At 44.6% G+C, this 22,248-nt stretch overlaps 1 protein-coding gene across 7 annotated transcripts in view; it reads right to left on the bottom strand.

Moving 5' to 3' along the window:
• The window catches only part of phldb1b (pleckstrin homology-like domain, family B, member 1b), a 99,605-nt gene that overhangs the window by 72,977 nt on the left and 4,380 nt on the right, over window positions 1–22,248 (bottom strand). For 6 of the 7 annotated variants that reach the window (XM_085478938.1, XM_085478939.1, XM_085478942.1 and 3 more), the window contains exons 2-4: window positions 11,108–11,209; window positions 6,692–6,815; window positions 5,188–5,358 (exon numbers count right to left, since the gene is read on the bottom strand). In XM_085478938.1, coding sequence (XP_085335064.1) covers window positions 5,188–5,358; window positions 6,692–6,815; window positions 11,108–11,167 — 355 coding nt within the window. In that variant the 5' untranslated portion in view covers window positions 11,168–11,209. Of the gene's footprint in view, window positions 1–5,187; window positions 5,359–6,691; window positions 6,816–11,107; window positions 11,210–22,248 lie in introns of those variants that run through there. The other variant, XM_085478944.1, reaches the window with a different exon arrangement.

The raw sequence follows: 22,248 nt of genomic DNA, 5'->3' as shown, positions 1-22,248 counted from the left end.
CCAGTACTGTTTGTTTCACTTCTTTAGGATTTTGCAATTTGCCAGCACAACTAGCAGCTACCCACCAGAGCAAACGAGTTAACGATGATAAACTAGCAAGAGCTCAATTGAAGTTGATTTTTGTAAAGAAATAATTGTTTCATATATGCCGTATTTTGAATAACCTCATAGAAATGAATAGGAAGCCAGAGACAATGTGTTTGCGCCATGCAGGTTGGCACTTTGCACACAAAATGACTCATTTGCGCAGTTTTTAAATAGAGTTTGGTGACAGAAACGGGTAATGGCAGCGTACACACCCACAGCGCGGCTGCTTGGTGGTGGCTAACCTGCGAGCTCAGCATGGAGTTACCCTGCTCCATCTCCCCGAACTCCGTCACCTTCCTGCGGCTCCACAAAGCCCCGGGCACCGACTCAAAGCACGGGAAACGCTTCAAACGAACACGCGGTGAAATCACGACAACTTACTTTAACTCGTGCGGCTGAAACTCTGCCGTCCCTCCGCCGTTTTCATCGCTCGAGGTCCTTTAAATAAAAGCCACGTGTTTTTGTCCGTTTGTCTGGGTTTTATTGCGGAACAATCCCGCGCGTGTATTGGGGTGCGGTGCAGACTCCAGTATACTCTGCAGGAGCTGTCCCTGTGTCCGTGTGTCCACGCTCACTGAAGCAGCAGTCCACAGTCACCGGGATCTTTGTCCATTGTGTGCCTCCTCCCCACGCGTCTGTCCGCGGAGTGCTCCTCTGCTGCCGGGGCTCCTGTGAGTAACAGCTGGCTCACAGTCATGCCTATGCCCGCCCCGCGGAGAGAGCCGGGCTGTCAGGGAGCGGACACCGGAGAGGAGGAGGAGGGAGGTGGAGATCCGGAGTCAGAGACAGGGGGGCCAAAGTGGAACGATAGAGAGCAACAATGTGACTGATCCATACCGCGGATTTATTGATTATGCAACCTGACTGTAGGTCTGTAGGGGCGCCAGCAGAGCGGATTCTAACTGGAAAAGAAAGCAGGTCGACCTCTCTCTCATATCTCAGCTTAATCACTGAAGAACAAAGGTCAAGCCCCGCGTATTACCAGCCATAAAACGGAGCTCCTCAGGCACATCAGCCTCTGCTGCAAACACTACGGTCCTGTGGGCTTTTATTAATTACTGAGCATGTTTATGCCAGATGCCTGACCCACTGAGCGTGGAAACACGTAGGAAAATCCTCCAGGTAAATTAAGGTGGACTTATTCCCCCCTTATTCAATTCAGTTTTATTTATACAGCGCCAGCATCAGTCAATCATATACTGTAAGCTAGAGCCTACGATAATACAGAGAAAATCCCAACAATCACATGACCCCCTATCAGCAAGCACTTTGGTGACAGTGGGAAGGAAAAACTCCCTTTAACAGGAAGTTACTGTTTAGTTTTTTGTATTCCCATTCAAAATAATCTTTATTCATCTTCCCGCAGGCCTTGGTCCAGCCACTCAGCCCACACACTGAAACAAGCTGTCTATTTGCCCCTTGAACACAGATGATGCAGGAACATTCAAACATCTGTCCTTTAAATAAATTAACCCGTCACAGATTTTTATAGTTGTCTGTTAAAAGCACAGCCTGCTCAGCACCTCCCAATCTATGGGGTTGCTCCTCGTTGGCTTCCTGAAGCTGGCCAAACAGAAGAAAGTAGACTTTTAGTGAAGGCGTGGGCCTAAAGCAGGGATGTCACACACGCTTTACACTGTGAGCCCACTTTGACCTGATGTGGACAGGACCAGTGACACCTCAGGCCTAAAGTGACAAATTAAACAAGGGGAAAACTGAGCTGAAATTAAAAGGCAGAAACAACATTTTACATTGCCCCTCTGATTCTTTCAGTCCTGAGTCTGAGAGTTTGTCTATTAGCAGCCATGTTGGACACATGTGGACGTTAGAGACTCTGACTCATCTGCTAATGTCTTTGAAGGGTTTTATCTGGGCCCTATTTTCTTTTAGTATTCTTCCTCACAGGCTCCATGAAACCAAGCAGCTATTATCCAGGTAAAGTATTAGCTCACCTTCTTTGAACAGACAGACTTCTCTTGATTTGAAACCACAGACAGTCACCACTAACCCTCTCGCTGAACACATTTCCATTTTTTGATAACACGAGCTTGTTGCTGCTTGATTTCCTCTAAACTGAAATGCTGACAAGGCAGAGCTGTAGCGTGGTTTAGACTCTTTAGTCTAGCCAAGGTAAGCTCCATTAGATTAGCTGACACACATCAGCATCTAGTCATGGCTTGCTATGCTGCCCCGCTCACCTGTCCTGAGGGGAATACTTCTGTGCCTTGTAAAGTATTACTCACATAACCCAAGGGAGTGGTAGGAACCAATAACGTCTGATCTACTTCCTGTTGTATAATCAGATATCAGCGTGTATTAAGGTGTGCATTACCGCCTTGTAAACAACACAAACTGCTGCTGTTTTCAGGACTGCAGCTATTCCCGCTGTGCATTACTGTCCAGGAGCCTGACAGTGAACTCTGCTTCACCCACACACTCATTTTTCAACCTTCCCCCCCAGGACTGACTGTCTGGGGTAAAGGGTGCAGCATAAATAGCCCAGTGTCCCCACTCAGGTTACCCTGCCACTGTTCAGGTCAAAATGCCACAGTGACAAAGGGACCCACTGCAGACATACACCTATCCCCGAGCTGTGCAGGACATAGAATTACTGCACAGCTTCTAAAGAAAGTACTGCATGTACTACGGCTCTGAGAAAAACACTACAGTGTTTGTACTTACACAGCAGTACAGAGGGAAGTACACATCCTGTGAGTAATGATGAGTACTGTCTCTTTAACTCATTCTCATTACACACAGCACGCTCTCTCCGAGGCTCTGATGTACACTTCCATGAATTTCCATGACTACACTGCAGTAGTTACATCGTTACAGTTTTACTTCCTTTAAAAGCAGTGAATTCGGCAGCATGACAGGAAACTCTGTGTGTGTGTGTGTGTGTGTGTGTGTGCGTGTGTGTGTGTGTGTGTGTGCGTGTGTGTGTGTGTGTGTGTGTGCGTGTGTGTGTGCGTGTGTGTGTGTGTGTGTGTGTGTGCGTGCGTGTGTGTGTGCGTGTGTGTGTGCGTGTGTGTGTGCGTGTGTGTGTGTGTGTGTGTGTGCGTGTGTGTGTGCGTGTGTGTGTGTGTGTGTGTGTGTGTGCGTGTGTGTGTGTGTGCGTGTGTGTGTGCGTGTGTGTGTGCGTGTGTGTGTGTGTGTGTGTGTGCGTGTGTGTGTGTGCGTGTGTGTGTGTGTGTGTGTGCGTGTGTGTGTGTGTGTGTGTGTGTGTGCGTGTGTGTGTGCGTGTGTGTGTGTGTGTGTGTGTGCGTGTGTGTGTGCGTGTGTGTGTGTGTGTGTGTGTGCGTGTGTGTGTGTTACAGCATTTCTGCCCGACTCTGAGAAAATAAATTGAAATATTAAAGATAAGTTTGGTGACATTTTTTATTTTCCTGGACTCTATTTCAGTTTTCAGTTCTGGCTATTAATTGACTCCACGTAATAATAGAGAGCACCAGTTAGCCATTACTTTAATTTTATGACACTAGTTGCACTCCGACTATGAGCCTGAGTTGTGTCTACACATTAAAGACAAGAAGCTGTATCTTTACATACTTTAGCAGTTTGTTTTACACCAACAAGGTAAAGAATAATTAGATAAACACTTGGGATATATCAGGATGCGTACAGTGTGTCCCCAAAAAGAAGAAGCTACAGGGCTAAAAAAAATCTGCCTGGAGCAGATGAACAGTTTTGGAAAGTTATCATCTTAAACAAGAAAGAAGAAGAAACAGGAAGAAAAGTCCAGGATGTGAGAGATACAGCTGACCCTTCAGATGACCCATGAACTGAAGCCTCATCAGAAACGCTCGTGATCAGAGGATGGCTGTCAAACAGGGATAAGAGGGATCCCTGCGATAGCTCCAAATTCCCCATAGGTGTGAATGTGGGAGTGAATGGCGACAGACTGGCGACCTGTCCAGGGTGTACCCCGCCTCTCGCCCTATGACAGCTGGGATAGGCTCCAGCAACCCCGCAACCCTGAAGAGGCTAAGCGAATGGATGGATAAAGGGATGCCAAATTACACATGAGCTGGACTGAAAATCAGCAGGTCTGATAGACTGAAGAGTCAGAATGAAAAAGGTCTAAAATACTGGAGCAGGGTGGGATTGTTGGACAGACAGCATGTCCTCCTATGAACTGTCCCTGGAGACTAGCTGAAGTAAAACTGCCTAAGAATAAAGGTGGTCACATATATCACATATGGCTCAAGGGGTTGGGAATCGCATCTGTAACCGGAAGGTCGCCGGTTCGATCCCTGGGCTCTCTGTCCTGGTTGTTGTGTCCTTGGGCAAGACACTTTACCCTACCGCCTACTGGTGTTAGCCAGAGGGGCCGATGGCGCGATATGGCAGCCTCGCTTCTGTCAGTCTGCCCCAGGGCAGCTGTGGCTACAACCGTAGCTGCCTCCACCAGTGTGTGAATGAATAGTGGCATTGTAAAGCGCTTTGGGTGCATTGAAAAGCGCTATATAAATCCTATCCATTATTATTATTACCAAGAAGTGACTTTCCAGCTCATAGTATATTTACAGGTGTTTCAATAAAGTGCTGCACCTGTTTCACATTGAAGAAATGTGGCTCAAGACTTTTACACACTTTCAGCTCCCTTTGGTCCAGCCAGTCTGTAGGGACTCATGTGGCTTCTGCATTAAGTATCTACAGTAATATGTAGAGTATCCCGACTCGCCCCTCTTCCAAAGATTGGCCACATTAATGTACTGGTGTGCGACACACCTTTCTCTAAGGATCTCATAGTCGCGATGGTCCCTTCAGTTGTGTTACTACTCTATGTGTAGACAGACGAGCTAGTTAAGCTGTCCAGTTAACCCTTGTGTTTATCTTTCGTACACACTCAGTTAACTCCCTAACCCGGGAACCTCGGGGTCCTCCTCCTTTAAAAACTCACACTGAGCATTTGATCCAACAGACCTGCAGCCAGACTCTCTGACTCACAGTTACTGGGATTGTGCACATCAGCAGGCCGCTGAAAGCGCCAAGTTAAAGAGAAACCATGGATCCTTTACTACACTGGGAAACATCAATCCTACTAAAACTGCACCAAAAGCAGAATGTATCGTGGGACGTGGCTGAGCCGGCTCCTACCTTGTGACAGGCGAGTGGGCTGTCTAATCTGGATGGCATCAACAGCACAGAGGTTCCCACAGGGGTGCAGCGTGATAACCCCCGACCTGTTCTCTATGTAGCAGTGCTGAGCTGCCACACCAGGACCCTGGATGCTGATGTCCATGGGACCATGACCCAGAGTGGTCCGGCCTGAGGGAAGGAACAAGTATGAGGCTTCGATTTCATGCTGTACCACAGTGAGAGTGATCAGTAGTAGCACCGACAGATTGTTCAGTCTCATTTCACATTTTTACCACAGTTTTAAAAAACTCCACTTTTTAGGCTCTCCACCCTGCTGCTCCCACGGCGACCGCTCTCATGAATGGCCTCCATTAGGGCATTACAGTAATCAATGCGACTGGTAATAAAAGCATGCATCAGCATCTCCGTGTTGGCCCGAGAGAGAATAGGGCGGACTCTGGGGATAAAACCAAGCTCAGAGTCAAAAATAACACCCAGGTTTTTCACTTGTAGCGAAGGACATAGTGAAAATGCCTCTAATTTAGACAAGAGTTTCTCTCTCTGAGCCTCGGGACCGACGATTAAAACTTCAGTTTTGTCCTGGTTAAGCTGTAAAAAGTTTTCTGCCATCCAAGATCTTATATCTAAAATACAGTTAAAAAGGGCATCCATTGGTCTGGTGTCATCAGGAGACACGGAGATGTACAGCTGCGTGTCATCAGCGTAACTGTGGAAGTTCACTCCATGCCTCCTGATGACACCGCCGAGAGGCAGCATATACAAATTAAAAAGTACAGGGCCTAGAACCGACCCTTGGGGCACACCTCATGTCATTCTATGGATCTTAGAGGAGCATGTATCCATACTCACCATAAAAGTTCTGTCTGAGAGACAGGAAGTGAACCAGTTGTGTACAGCACCAGAGAGGCCCACCATGTGTTTCAGTCTGTTTAAAAGAATAGCGTGGTCTACTGTATCAAAGGCTGCGCTTAGATCCAGTAGCACCAGGACTGAGAGCTTTTGGGCGTCCCAGTTACATCTAAGATCATTTAAAACCTTTAGGAGAGCCGTCTCTGTGCTGTGGTTCACCCTAAATCCAGACTGGAATATCTCCAGGATCTGTCTGTCATTCAGAAAGTCAGTAATCTGAGTAAAAACAAGTTTTTCTAAGACTTTACTTAAAAATGGTGAGTTGGATACAGGTCTGTAGTTTTTAAAATCATTACAATCCAAACTGCTCTTCTTCAGAAGGGGCCTCAGCACCGCCATTTTACAGGCAGCAGGGAAGACACCCAACTGAAGAGAGCAGTTCATCATGTATAAAAGCTCAGCTTCTATGGGAATGTGGCATTAACGCTACATCAGTGAAGAACCAGTTCTTTATGAACCAAACATAAAGTTAGTGACCACAGCCTGACGACGATGGCTCTGTATGGCTGCACCTCTGCACACCTGCTGTTCAGGTACCCTTTACTCCCACTGCTAACTAATGTGACGGTTGGTGTTAAGGCAGTGCTCTCACCCTCAGGCAGGGGCAGCAGGGTGATGGCTGTGCTTAGCCGTCCACTCCCCAAGCTCACCAAGTGGGGGCGCTCTGCTTGGAACTTCAGCCCCTTTCCAGTCTCGATCAGGTCCAGCGGGGTGCTCTGCAGACAAACATTAACAGTGTGTGATGACTGTTTTTGGCACATTAAATAAACATCGGTCATGTGATTTAAAAGCATGCTCCTCGCCTCATGCTGCATGTTCTCTATCGCAAGAAGGGATTCTGATTGGCTGCTAGAGGTGTAATTAATTATACAAAATGCCATTACCATTCCATCTTTGAAGCGTCGGTATGTGTGGCCATGTGAAAGCACGGCAGCGTGCTGTGTTAGCCTGACAGAGCCGACCGTCTGTACCTCTGAACCCGAGGAGGTCACGCCGTGGCGTGTGTGTGGATGATAAAGTGCTGTGACTGGGACCTAACGGGAGATTGTTTCTCGTCCATTAGTCAAACTAATTGGTTTTGCACGTCACATAAAAGCACAGACGTGCAGCATCACAGGGGGCGGCCACAGAGGAGAGATGGCTCTTTTTGTTGCTTCACTCAGAGCCACAGAGGAGGCTGCTGTGGCTGTTTACATCATCCTCTGAGGGAGGTGTGCGCGTCGTCTTCCCCTCACAGCTCAGGCTGAAGCGGCTCCGTGCGCTCAGCTCGGCGAGGGGGAAGGGACGTCACCATGGCAACAGCGCTCCACAATTAAGAGACACGAAGCTCCTGGAGGGCGTTTGGCGAGCAAACCTGTGATGAGCACTTCAGCGCAGCGCAAGTGTCTTCTGCTCTGTAACCGTTAGCAGCACGGAGGCCTGACTGAGAGGCAGGAAAGCGCTCAGGCTCGATAGACGAGTTCTCACGGGACAAACCGAAGCTGTTGCGTGGAGCTCTTAGCTCGAGTTTTTCTGACAAACTCCCATGATGGAGAACTTCCTGCTCTGGTTCCCACGCTTTCTCACTGGTGACCCTGTGCATGGATAAAAATTCAGGTCCTGCTTTGTTTGTAGTGGTCAACATATTTGATGCACTGTTTGTTTAAAAGCATCTTTATTTCCCATTGGCTCATACATGTTCATGAAGGCCTGTGCAGAAGGATGTGCGGCTGTTTGGCACTATGTTTCTGTTCCAGTGTCATGATCAGCCTCGTGCACAGGAGCTGTAAATCTCGTAAGCGTCCCCGCCTGACATTCTTCTTCTCTTTGTCTTATTTTGGTAAATTGAACATTTTTCACTTCCTGCCTGTGTGTGTTTCCACTGTGTTCATTAGTTCATCCCAAACCTAATTACTTCTTTTCGTGAACTACATGTGACTGGATGAAACTGTGGGAGAAGTGATTAAGTGCATGGAAGCTGATGTTGGGCAAAGCCAGCACATCATGCTTTCATGATTGAACACATTAACTTGTCTGAATGAGTGTCGGTCCACAACACTGTCCTTCACTGCACACAGAGTTAGTTTGAAGTCCCAGACACTGGGACTGGAGCAGTCCCAGTGTCTGGGACTTCAAACTAGCACAGGTGGAGCACAGGTGGAGCACCTGTGCTCCACCTGTGCTCCACCTGTGCTGACAGGCAGCGTCTGACGTTGTTTTCACGGCTCTGTGGCAGCTCCAGTGTTGAAGGAGCTGCAGGAGTGTGGAGGCATTTACTGGCATTGATTTGCATTTTCAAACACTGCTGTGTCTGCATCTTTGTGTCCCACTTATGAGGCTGTGTGTTGTTTTTTTCATTCTCAGGACGAGACGAGTGACTCGCCGTCCTCTCGGCTGGTTAGCTAGCCAGGCGTGTCCTGATAGGATTATCTGATGGCGGGGGTCGGTGGGTAGAGTGGGGTCAAGTCTAAGAGGATTGCTGAGATAGAGGGCATCTTGCTTACGGCACTGGGAGAGCTTATACTGGGAGTGATGGGATGAGAGGGGTGGAGTCTGCAAGATGGCTTATCTGCTGTGTGCTGCTGCTTCCATGTGGAGCTCTCAGCTTCCTGCCTGCATGTGCAGGACACACTGTGATGTAATCTAAGAAGCAAATATGTACTTCGTCTGTACATTAGTGAAGCTGTTGTGAGGTACCGCTGCTATCAGCAGACGTCCGCTCATTATATGGTCACATGTTTATTTGGGGGATTTTAAATGGATAACCTTGTTTACGTCTCTTTGACTTATTGATTTCTTTACTGCCTTTGAAGAGATGAATTCACTACAGGATCACTTTGTCACAGCAAATTCAACTAAAAATGACAAATCAAAAAAGTATCATCAATATCATCAGATGTTGGATTAAACTCATAAAATCTCTCTCAGCTCAATTTAAATAGCAGAAAAACATTTTTTTCAACTGTGTTCAAAATATTGTTTCCTGGTTTTTGCTCATTTTTCTGTGAATTAACAGAATTAATTATTGTAGAAATGTGGAGACTAATGCCAACTTGTCTGAAAGGACAGTTCGGTTTCATTTCATTGCCGTGTCCTCTTGGAGTGATGATGAACGGTCCTGCACATAGTGGCTGCAGCCTCTGCAGGCGTCTCTGTGAAACACCAGTGCAGGACCTCAGAGCGCACAGGGAGAGTGCTGGGAGCTGTAAACTTTGGAAAAACCAAGACTCAGAGATTTGTTTCCTGCTTTGACTTCTTTGTTTCCTCTCCAGCAACAAAGCAGTTATTTGCACTCATCAGCTTTGTTGCAGAGACTTTAAGGAAAGAGGAGCCACACCGTGCTAATATCAGGCTGACACCCCCCAAACCAGGAAGTGAAATTCAGAAGTATAAGAAGCTGTTTTGCACAGGTGGGTGACATCGGCCCAGCAGCAATCTGCTGCTCAGTTTGACTGAGATATCTGCTGTGACGACTGTTTAAACAGAGATCGGCGTTCACGCTGCTGTGCTGAGCTGGGTGCTTTTGAAGAAATAAGAGATGAGTTTCTTGGTGGATGCTCACATTAAACATAACCAAAGTTTGAAATAATGTACAAATAACTGGGAGCCAAAAGCTCAGCCTTACACTGCTCATGGATCTTTATGATGTCATACAGAGCAGATATGAGGGGCAGCAGCCAGGCCCAGTGTGAGATACATGAGGAGTATTTTGAATGTCAAAGCTTCTGAAAAGATCTGCAGATGAAGACGAGTTCCCTTTAAACGTCTCTCATGTCTGCGGAGCACGTCTGCAGGAATCACTGAAGTTTAATCTCTAACTGGATATATGCACAGAAAAAAAGGAAAGAAGAACACCCCCCCCTCCTTAATGCCTGCAGGATTTTTAGAAGCAGCAGGTGTGAAGCACAGACATCTAATCTGCGAGGCTGTCTAATTACTGCTTTACCCTCGCCAACATATGTGCTGCTGGAGCCGACCTCAGTGACACGGCAGCCTCTGTGCTTACGCTCCGTGGAGTCTCCATGCCAGGACACCGTCCCATCGCCCAGTGTGCCGACATTCAACATCAGAGGACGTCAGACGACGAGAGCGCCCTCTGTGTGTTTTTAAGAAGCTGCCACGTCTAGAAGAACGGTGTCCCAGGCCACATTACAAAGACTCCGACTCTAAACGGTCTCAATGCATCTCTGGCCTTAACAGCGACTAATAAATATGGCTAAATGAAGACTTTGTTCAGCAAGTGATCGCATCTAGAAAATGGCACTGAGGCTGTATGGTGTAATCTAATTACTAATTAAATGATTATGTTCTTGTGCTTCAAGTTCTTCAAAAACAAAAACAGTCTTTAATGCTCCCTGGAGCTACAGGACACAAATGTGCTCATTCAAAACTATCAAGTGTTTGGACTCTTCATGCTCACTCCTGTAATTATTGACCTTATTATTGACGTCCTCACCAAAAAACACAGTCCAGCTCGTTATGCACAGCTGAACCCTGAGCACAGCGCTATGAATGATGCATAAATGACATGGGTTTGCCTCTGTTACTTCTTTGTATGTTAGAAGCCCCAGTGATGGATACTGCGTTACTGTTTAGTCTCCGATCGGTGCGCTATTTGAAGTCGTGCAGTGATGTGAAGTAAGGACTTCCCACAGGTGTGTTAAACCTAAAGTAACGAGCCCGTTTTACGACGTACAGATATTCGTGTAAAACTGTATGGAGTGAAAGGAAACAGTTGTCAGAAAAAACTACTCAAGTAAAGTACAGATTAAAAACAAAGTTCTACTCTGCACTTGCACTTATTTCCCAGCTCTGGTTGTTTGTGGTTGGACGCTGTGGAGCTCCCACTGTAGGTCACAATGATAACACTGGATCTCAAGGTTAGTGTGGAGGTAAGGCGTCTACTTCTGTCTAACGTGCATGACACTGAATGAACCAATGAACAAAAATAAAACTCTGACTGACTCTTATTTCCATCTCACAGCACACACGCACACACACACACGCACACACGCACACACACATTTACCTGTAACACCTGGTGAGTTTGCCGTCCACACTCCGGCATGTTCCTGTTCAGGCGGTCCATATCCACTGAGCTGTCCACGGCTCCCTGCGACACATGAAGATCCTGAAAGAGGAAATGAGAACATGAGTAACAAACGTCGTCACGGCTGAGCTCATTTCTCAAACGTTAAAAAAAGGGAAAAACATTTCTGTTTTTGGAGTCCATGTCTAAGTAAAAGCTAAAAGCTTAAAAAGGTCCCAGACTCACACTTTGTTTCCACTACAGTTCATGAAAGTCTGAGCGCGCGTGTCGGGAATCCCCATCCCAACTCTGCCCTCACACTAATGCCTCTATAGGTGTGATTCATACTGTCAGCACACACACACACACACACACACACACACACGCACACACACACGCACGCACGCACGCACGCACACACACACACACACACACACACACACACACACACAACAGATGGTAACAGATGGTTTAACACACACATTTAAACCTCTTGACACATTGACTGGAAATCTCCTCAAACACACACTCATCACATTTTATTCACGTCATTTTTGGGGTATTTCCATCAAGTCAGCACAGGATGGATGTGTATAAATAACGCTCCGTGTCTATATTAGTGTATGTGTTAGACACTGCAGTCATTATGTGAGAAGCACAGAAAACCACACAGGAAAGGTTAGAAAACACATAATTATCCCAGAGTCTACAGAGCCAACCAGAGTCGTATGCAAGCCTAAAATGTTGTGCGTGATACGCTCTGCCTTCAGGATAACAAAGCACTGCTGCATTATCAGCGTGTTTGCTCTCCTGACAGACTGCGCAGCCTCGAGCGAGCCATAAAAACAGTAAATCACAAAACAGGCAGAAAATAAAAATAGCAAAGAGCTCTCAGCAAAGAGCTTTTGTGTAAAAAAAACAAACTCCTTTTTGAGCCTGAAGAAACACTTTGTTCCTCTTTTCTTGTTCGGTGAGAGGAACCAAGCAGCGTTTAAGTGTTCACCTGTCAGTGGTTGGCTCCAAATATAACCACTACCTTTCTCCAGTTGTCCAGCAAATGCATCGCCTGCATGGCACCACGCTGCTCCAGACTGACCGACCCAGCAAACCCAGCAGGGACTCGACTGTGAGCGGGACACCTGTGGCACTGCTCGTGACTTTAGCTTCTTCAGACTGTCTTTTTGTCCTGATCGTGGTCTTTTGTTTAAAACTTCCCTTCACATAAACTCCCATTCAGAAGGTCAGACCTGTTGCTGCTTGCTCCACTAAGCGAAGACCTACATTCCTGACTGGCAGCACCAAAGTTGAAGATAGCAGGTAGATGAGTGTGTGTGTGTGTGTGTGTGTGTGTGTGTGTGTGTGTGTGTGTGTGTGTGTGTGTGTGTGTGTGTGTAAGCAATGATCAAAAGAACGGAAGAAAAAAGCAGAGAGTGAAGAATAATGTTTTGAAGTTGTTGAATCATAAAAAGTGGGGATGACTGTAATTATGCAAATATACCGTAATCCCCGACTGAAGAAGCACGAATAGAACAAACAGAGAGTGAAGAGCAGAGTACGGACACGCAGTCTTCAGTCCCACTTGAAGACACAAACGATGGCTTCTACATCACAGAAGTATAGGTGCATTATTCTGTGCAAACGCATAAGCTGCTAATGAGACTACGTCCAACCACGTCCACAGCACTGGCGTCAGGGCCTGCTGAAGAGGAGCTGCAGCCAGCAGTTTCTGAGCTAAAGCTGTGAGGAAGAATCCCAAACGTGCTGCTGGTTATGTGGAGGACGGAGTGCTGCCAACTCACTGTGCAGGTAAAGTGAATGCAGCCAGTGATAACTGTGCAGAACACACCGCTGAGCAGCATGCATGAGCTAAAGGTTTTTCTGTTTGGTATAAGTATCAGAATGACTTCATTCTCTGTAATGTAACATGTTACTTTCTCATTAGTTACCCTGTAATGTAACATGTTACTTTCTCATTAGTTACCCTGTAATGTAACATGTTACTTTCTCATTAGTTACACTGTAATGTAACATGTTACTTTCTCATTAGTTACCCTGTAATGTAACATGTTACTTTCTCATTAGTTACCCTGTAATGTAACATGTTACTTTCTCATTAGTTACCCTGTAATGTAACATGTTACGTTCTCATTAGTTACACTGTAATGTTACATATTACTATCTCATTAGTTACCCAGTAATGTTACATATTGATTTCTCATTAGTTACACTGTAATGTAACATATTTTCTCATTAGTTACCCTGTAATGTAACATGTTACTTTCTCATTAGTTACCCTGTAATGTTACATATTACTTTTTCAGTAGTTACCCTGTAATGTAACTAGTAACTGATTACTATAGTGAACAGCTGGTTAGAGTTCAGGGAACATGATGTTTGTTTCATCCTTCCTCTGCACAGGTGCAAACCATCTCAGGTGCTGATACATTCCTGTTTCTAATCCTGTCCATTCTGGTCACCATCTCCAAACCACACCTCAGAGCAGGTCATGTTACCATGTCAACCTTAACTTTCTTTGTGTCAGAACTGGACACTCGTCTCCACCCTGCCTGAACTTTCTTCTTCACCTTTCTCATTTAAAGCCATCCACCTTCACCACCTCTCACCCTTGTACCTTAGCTGTTACAGATGTCTCTCTCTCATTCATACACATGTAACCTGTCATGTTTTTGAAAAAGAAAGTTAAGTACAAAGCTGTGTTAACCTGTCCATCCGGCCCCACCTCCTCTCCTTGCCATCACATGACTAACTCATTTATATGTTCAATTTCCGTTTCTGTTTTTCCTATTTCCGTTTCTGTTTTTCCTATTTCCATTTCCGTTTTTCCTATTTCCATTTCCGTTTTTCCTATTTCCATTTTCTTTTTTCCCCATTTCCGTTTTTCCTATTTCCGTTTTTCCCATTTTTGTTTCTCCTATTTCCGTTTTTCCTATTTCCATTTTCTTTTTTCCTCATTTCCGTTTTCCTATTTCCATTTTCTTTTTTCTCCATTTCCGTTTTTCCTATTTCCGTTTCCGTTTTTCCCCTTTTTGTTTTTCCTATTTCCGTTTTTCCTATTTCCGTTTCTGTTTTTCCTATTCCCATTTTTGTTTCTCCTATTTCCGTTTTTCCTATTTCCATTTTCTTTTTTCCTCATTTCCGTTTTTCCTATTTCCGTTTCCGTTTTTCCTATTTCCGTTTTTCCTATTTCCGTTTTCATTTTTCCTGTTTCCGTTTTCATTTTTCCTGTTTCCGTTTTCATTTTTCCCTATTTACGTTTTTTGTTTTTCCCCGTTTCTCCTATATCCATTTTTCCCGATTTCTGTTTTTGTTTCTCCTATTTCCGTTTTTCCTATTACCATTGTGTTTTTCCTATTTCCGTTTTTCCTATTTCCATTTCCGTTTTTCCTATTTCCGTTTTCCGTTTTTCCTATTACCGTTTTCCGTTTTCCCTATTTCCGTTTTTCCTATTTCAGTTTTCTGTTTTTCCTATTTCCGTTTCTGTTTTTCCTATTTCCTTTTCCGTTTCCGTTTTTCCTATTTCCATTTCCGTTTTTCCTATTTCCATTTCCGTTTTTCCTATTTCCATTTCCGTTTCCGTTTTTCCTATTTCCATTTCCGTTTTTCCTATTTCCATTTCCGTTTTTCCTATTTCCATTTCCGTTTCCGTTTTTCCTATTTCCATTTTCGTTTCCGTTTTTCCTATTTCCTTTTTCATTTTTCCTATTTCCATTTTCGTTTTTCCTATTTCCGTTTTCTTTTTTCCTATTTCCGTTTTCATTTTTCCCTATTTCTGTTTTCATTTTTACCCTTTTTCCATTTTTGTTTTTCCCATTTCTGTTTTTCTTTCTCCTATTTCCGTTTTTCCTATACCCATTGTGTTTTGTGTGATTTAACAGTAGTGATTTAAGAGGGGACGCTCTGATAAAGACCCCACACAGACCATCACAACGACCGACAGATGAAACCTCATCAGCGATGAAGAGTGAACACTGATCGTCTCATTAAGTTAATATTCTACTGAGTGCTGGTATAGATGTGGATGTTAATCTGACAAGTACACAATAACACAGTCATGCTGTTATTGAGCTCAGCCAATCACAACACTGCGAGTCTTCAAATAAAATACCACAGAAAATGTGGAAAAGTACAACAACGTATCGTCATTTACTTAGATTCTGACAAGATTTCCTGTTTCGTTGTTACATTTTCTGCTCTCCATTTAAATGCCACTGTGGAGCATGGTGTTCGCTCCCTCCACTTCAAAGGCCATTTCTCTCAGACCGTGAGATGTGGGGGGGACACAACAGCGGCTTTTCTTTCTCTCGAACTCTGAGTGGAAACACAAAGAACTCTCCATCTTTCGATCCCTCACTCTTCCTCTCATGCCAGGACAGAAAGGCTGACATTGTTTTCTGATGAGCAGATATAGCTCTCACACATGAGGGAATCTGGTTTTTGATGAGGTTGTAAAAAGTGGGGGAGGGAAGCTCCCCAAATAGCTGGAATACAAAAGTGTCAAAGCATTCACAGCATGCCAAGTAGATGGAGGGTAAAAGTATGAAATAGGTAGACGACATGCCGATACATAATAGATGAGAAAAAAAGAAGGTAAAATACAGCAACGCTGGAGACGAGCTATTTTCACACTGCAGAGTTTGGCTGTGAAAGAGTTCGTCCTCTCGGGGGTGCAACTAACAATCTAGCTGAGAATGGTGGCGCTAAAAATATGGCCAGGTTTACCAGTATCACTCAGTACAGTGTGGCTAGTAGCTAACTCAACAACAGTCTGGGCTCCTCTCCAACAAACGGATGATTTAAACAGTCTGGGCCTTCTCTGAGAATGCAGAGATAATCAGGAATGTGAAGACTGACAAAGGTGAGGGGGGCTTTATGCTCATCAAAGGACAGCGTCCAGCCAGCACTCTGTTAGCCTAACATCACGTAGCAGATATTACTCTATGAACAGACCCGCGCTCATTTCATCCAATAAAAACAATTTCCCTGTGGTTATGAGCCATAGATCAGACGTCTCTGACAGGTTTTTCGCTCTCTGCTTCTGTGTTACAACACTTGATCTCTCCACTTAAAAGAAATATGATACATTTCATTAATTGTGCTGTTTCAGTTTATTGAGTTGACGAGCTCTTGAAAGACATTAGTATTTATTATGTCCATTAAACACAAAATTGCAACAAAATGGGAAATGATACAAAAAATTGTTGCTTTCTGTCAGTAGTTGTTTTTGTTGGTTTCACATTAGCATTAGCTATTTTAATGCTAAAGCTAATAAAGGTTAGTCAAAGCAACAACAACAAGCTGAAGGCTAAAAGTGAGAGAACGATGCAAACATGTTTTTATTCTTTCATCTCTGTGCACTATGGGGCGCCGTTTATAAAGTGAAACATGCTGAAATTAACAGCAACATTTTTCCACATTTAGCTCAAAACCTTACAAAAACATATTTTTTCGAGTAATTTTTTACAACATTTAGTAAAATATTTGTAACTTTTCATCAAATGTTAAATGTTAAATCTAAATGTTAAATATTAAATCTAAATATTATATTTAAATCTAAATGTTAAAAGTTAAAATGTTACGAGACGGTTGGCAACTCTACTAACTAACCTTATGAACAAAATAAAGTTCAACATCAGTAACATAGCACCACCCAGCTGTATAGAAACCCCGTCATGCTAGCTAGCACGCAGTACGAAAAAGTCAGCATAACAAAAATAAACTCCACCTAAACTTGATTTATATCTGACACAGACTGCAGGTTATGACTGCAGGTCATAACTTCTTACCTGAAGTTCACCTGACACTCGCACCGGCGGCCGCCTCGGGTCTCTCCTCCTGCCTCCCCTCCTGCCTCCCCTCCTGCCTCCCCTGAATACTTGATACTTGAATACCTGTTACTGAATCTGTGGAAGCTCCGCGATGCCACCACACGAAGTAACGAGTAACGAGCCTATCTAAATCCCAGTAACGAGTAACGCGTTCATGATTTTGGCATAATAACTAGTTACCGTGCTCGTTACCACAATAATAACGTAGTTACTGTAACGAGTTACTTAATAACGCGTTAGTCCCAACACTGGTGAGGACACCTCGAGCCCTCTGTTTGGGTACTGGACGTTACAATGTTGTTTCTTTAACAATGTGATTACCTGCTGTTTGTAGCAGGCAGCAGCAGTTAGGAGTAAAGTCCCCTAACCCGTCTGTAGGACCTTTCTACAGGTGTTTAAGCTACATCTGTACTTCAAGGGTAACTTTATTAAAACTAATGTGAAGGAATGCCAAGCAGTTGATATGGAGGTAGCGAGCTAGCAAATGATATAAATTGTTCTCACCACTCAGTCTTCTGACCACAGCAGGACTAAGCTAATCAGTTCTGCCACATCAGTGTAGGACCGGATTTCAATAAACACATTCATTAGGGGAAAAAACAAACTGCAATGGAAACGGACAGGATGTCTGACTCAAGAGGAAACTGAGTATAAAATGAACACTTCTGTCTGATGTCATGCTAAGAGTGGGAGGAAGCTGTTTTTAAAGTAGTTGTTGATACGTTCTTGTCGAATGGTGCGTTACACATGCTAAAGTCAGAATAACGCTCTCTCACTGACTTAAAGACCCTGTTTTCAGATTTAAACCCAGAGGGTGCAGAGACTGACACCTGCCTTTGATTCTAACTACACTGACAGCTCGTGCTACACACAGCAGGTTGGATCATGTGTTTGAATGTGTTGGCTTGAGAATAGATGCAGTCTGTAGCCACAGGCAAGACACTGTGCTGAAGGGAAGTTTATGATCACGTGTTGAAATGCTGGAAACAGCAACAGCACATAAATGAATGGAGGGGAAGGAGTGCAGGTGTGCCACAAACATCCTTACAAACACACCTGGTCGCTTTGATGACAAAGTATCCAACACCACAGTAAAGACAGCAATAATCCCATCCAGTCCTTACTCCTTAAGCAGCTGTGCTCCGTAAACCAAACTCTTTTCATAATCTGAGATCAAAACTCGCTTTTTGTTCTCTGACCTACAAAAGACTTCTCCAACATCTTTATGCATGCTGCACACAGCTATATACCACTGCTGCCTCCGCTCAGAGGTAATGTCAGGTACTTTTGATTGTGAACTTTACCAACACATAATAATAATACTCAGTTATTTACTCAGCATGTTGTTGTGTCACCAGTCCTACAGCCTTGACAAACAGCTCATTTTTGCACTAAACACTGATAAACAATTAAATTATTTACCTCCTGCTAATGTTCGACTAACAGGTTCCAGTGTGGGCTGGACTGGACCTACAAGATTAACACATAACACACTTATGATATACTGTAATACTGGCTCATTTATATAGTGCTAGATCACAGCAATAGTCACCTTTGACCTCTATGCCAATTACAAAGAGGAACATATAATACTGTTTCATTCGTTTACGTCTGCCCTCTCAGTGACAAGCAGCCTGCTGTAAAACAGACGAAATAAGGAGCTTGGAAAGAAAAGCATCTGGACTTCTTTACGTTTGTTGAAGACGTTTCATCGAGATGCTTCTTCAGTTCAGTGGTGGAGAGTCCCAGATTTAAGCCCTATGGGAGTGTCCCCCCAGGAGGGTCATGCACCCCCTGTTGGTCCTCTGTCTAATCACAGGAGCCAAGGTGTGAAAACAGGTGTGGGTCACAATCAGCCAAGGTTTCAGGTGAAACCTAGCCCCGCCCTATCATGTGACTTACTGAGGTCAGACAGCTCAGGAAGTGAGTGGGCGTTTGAGCCCATAATGAATATTCCACTTGTATAAAAAGCTGACACTGTTATGTGCTGAGGGTGGTGACCAGTGTAAATCCTGTGTGAACATAACAGCACACATGATTCTGGTTTCCCAGAGCTGTGGGCTCCAACAGCCAGAGGACGGAGCCCATCGGGGGCCTGATGGACTCCGTATGAGATGAACGAATGAGGGCAGATGAGGAGCAACGTGAGGAAGAGATAGCAGGATGTCATTTCTCTCAAGCCTCTATCTTGTTCAGCCAGCTGCCACAGCGCAGCTCTGCTTCTGTCTTCTGTGCTCTGATAATGGAGTCAGCTGGCTAATCCTCCCCCTGCAGGGATATCCTTCCATGTCTTCTCTGTCTCTCCACCTTCCTTCACTAGACGCTCTCTTAATCATCTTTCCTTCTTAGAATGCTCTCAGGTTGCCCCTGGCTGCATGTTCTCTCACCTTTTCCTGCGTGGTTTATGCTAACTTTATATGTCATATATCTGAGAAATAATATGAAACAATACCCAGTGCAGTGGTTCTGCATGGTCTCATAAAACCTGCAAAAAGTCATGTTGCAAAATGTAGAGTTGGTTTTAGCAGTCGCATGAAATCGTCCGTCCTCAGGAAACCGGCGCTCCAAGATCACTCATGCCACTTCAAGCTGTTTACATGCTGTGGTGTTTGCTCTGCTGGATGGAGCCCAAGCCAAATGACACATTTTGTTTTTGGAGAGAAACGAAGGGCGGATCCAACGGCAGCATAAATGCTGTATAACAATCTGCAAATCAAGAGGAAAACTCCCTAAAAGGTTGACGCCGGCTCCACCGGACCCTCTTACATAACTGACCTGACCACTGACCATTAGCATCACAACAACAACGACAGTCTGCCTTTGTGGACACGTTATGTAACCAGATGTAACGTGACGTCATCTACAAAAACGTAATGAAGAGTCCACTTGAACTCTAGCTGCTCTGTTTGACTGAACAATTGTCCATTTATGCTAACAGGTCAAGCAGCTTTGCTAACTGCTGATAAAAGTGCTAATAAAGACAGAAGAGCACAAAGCAGGTCAGCACAACAGAGCAGACGTCCTGCCTAACATGTTTTTAACATGATGTGTCTGTACACTGGCACATGTTATGAAGAGGTCTGTAGACATAATAGGTTTTATTTCATAAAACAGACCAGCCTGCACAGGCACCACAGCTCCCACTTTGGTGCTGGCATTCAAACCCAGACCTAAACATAGCATTTACAAGTTTTACAAGGCGATCCTGAATAGCCCTGGTTAGAGGCGTCCATACTTGTGGTGTTTCAGGGCTCGAAGAAACGACCGCTACAAAAGAGCTTCAAAGCGCTCTGACGGCTTCTGGAGCCACCAAACAACACAAAGGCTGAAACACCAGCTCAGTTTACACTCCTTAAAAATACGACACTTTTGGTGATGCAGACAATAAAAGTAATGAACTTTGGTGGTTTATTCAAACAGACTAACAAAAAGAGCTGCTCTGCATTAAAATGATCTCCGCGACTGTCCAAGCTTTACTTCTGAACAAGTAAAGCAGTGTTTGTGATGAAGGGCATGACGAAGGAGTTTAAAGACATCAGCAGCAGGAAGCGTGTGGAAGATAGAGGAAGACAAAAATACACAGAGACGCTTGGTTCTGCTGTCTGAGTGTCACTATATGTAGACTTCCTGTACAGCGAGACAAGCCAAGGTCCACTTCCTGTTGGTGGCACAGGCCAAGGTCGGGGTTAGCCTCTGCTGTGGGACCAGTCTGACCTCAAATATGAAAGTTTGTTATAATTTGGTTGGAGCTGTTTGGAAGAGCCGCTGCAGGGGTAACAGGGATCAAACTGCCTCCACGTGGTAACGATGCTTTTGTTTTTCCTCTTATGCTCACACTGGAATTACGGCCTTCTGCTGCACACGTCTGAAAACCAAAGTACAGATTACACCCGTGTGGGTGCAGAGTTTCTGAGCCTGAAGGTTGTTTACTTGTTTCTGGATTCTTGGTTCATTCACACAAATGAAAATTCACAAAGTGTTGTTCTGTTTTTCCTTGTTTTCATTTCTTTATTATTCTCTTATCTTTGGATGCTTTTTATTGGCAGCAGTTTGAGTTCTCTCTCGTCTTCCTGTTGGTGTTTGCTTAGTTTTCTTCTGAGTGTTAGTTTTACTGTCTCTGTCATCGTCTGATTGTCCTTTGGCATTTTAACTCCTTTCACTTGTGCCTCCCTCCCCTCCGATTGTGTATAAACAGTCCTGTCCTGGTTCTGCTCCTCCAGGAGCTGCCTTTCTTACCCTGGGATCAGCTGTTTTTATCCCTTTCTGTTTGTGGGGTTTTTCCTTGTTGGACTTTTTCTTGGGTTTTTAATTGGCTGTTAAAGCTAGCCTTCTTTTGTAATGTCTTGCATACTTCTCCTACTATCTGAGAGCTAGATTATTATATTATTGTGTTTGTCTTAAATATGATTGTGGTTTGTGGGGAGTGGTGGAGCAGTGTGTTCAGGGGACAGTGCTGTGGGAGGCTGGCCCACAGCTGATGTTAATCATACTAACGTGGGGACCAAATCTTTGTCCCCACTAGTTTGAAGACATTTGTGAGACTCAAAATGTGGTTTTAGTGACAGGGTCACAGTTGGGTTATGGTTAGGTTTAGGGTCAGGCCTTCATTTTTTATGGTTAGGGGCTAGGGAGAGTATTATGTCAGTTAGATGTCCCCAAAAGAAATGAACATACGGTTGTGCCCAACTGTAACCTGCAGTCCCTGCACAGAGTCCAGGCACTTGCCCAAACGATGGCTGACATGGTGGCCATGCAGCAGCAGCAGGCTGCGCCCACGGCTCTGCCCTCCTGTACTGGCCCAGTGACAACAAGTAGCTGGTGGTTTTTACGTAGTGGTGAAAAAGCCTCATGCAAAGGCACTTAGGAGAGCATTCAGTGATGGGCCAGAGCACGGCTGACAGAAGAGTGAATATCAGTCTTACATTCATCCGCGCTCCAAATACATTTTAATGTTACTCAACCAATATTTTGACGTCGAGAATCTGCTGCTGGCAGTTTCTGTAGGCTTCTAGTCGTGGCTGAGAAACGGCTCCAACATGAAAGTTGAACCGAGGCCTTCAAGGTACTTCTTAAAGTAGTGGACCAACTGTTTCCTACAGAGCAGAGATTTCAGCACAGTGTTGGCCACAGTCGATGTGTGGGTAATGTTAGCTCATTTATAATCAGCACAGCCTCAGGTAGAATTATATTCAGCTGTTTCTCTAGAGTTAGATGACATAATGTGTGACTGCAAAGTGAATAACACTTGCTTCGTTTATGAGCACAGTTTCTGCCCGACCTGTGGCAGATACGTCT

The sequence above is a fragment of the Copadichromis virginalis genome, linkage group LG14 (genome assembly GCF_057382275.1).
Source record: "Copadichromis virginalis isolate Kocher_CV1m ecotype Utaka linkage group LG14, C_Virginalis_male_GT1.1, whole genome shotgun sequence".
NCBI lineage: Eukaryota > Metazoa > Chordata > Actinopteri > Cichliformes > Cichlidae > Copadichromis > Copadichromis virginalis.
Note: the sequence above shows the minus strand (reverse complement) of the source record. Positions and strands in the feature narration are given on the sequence as shown.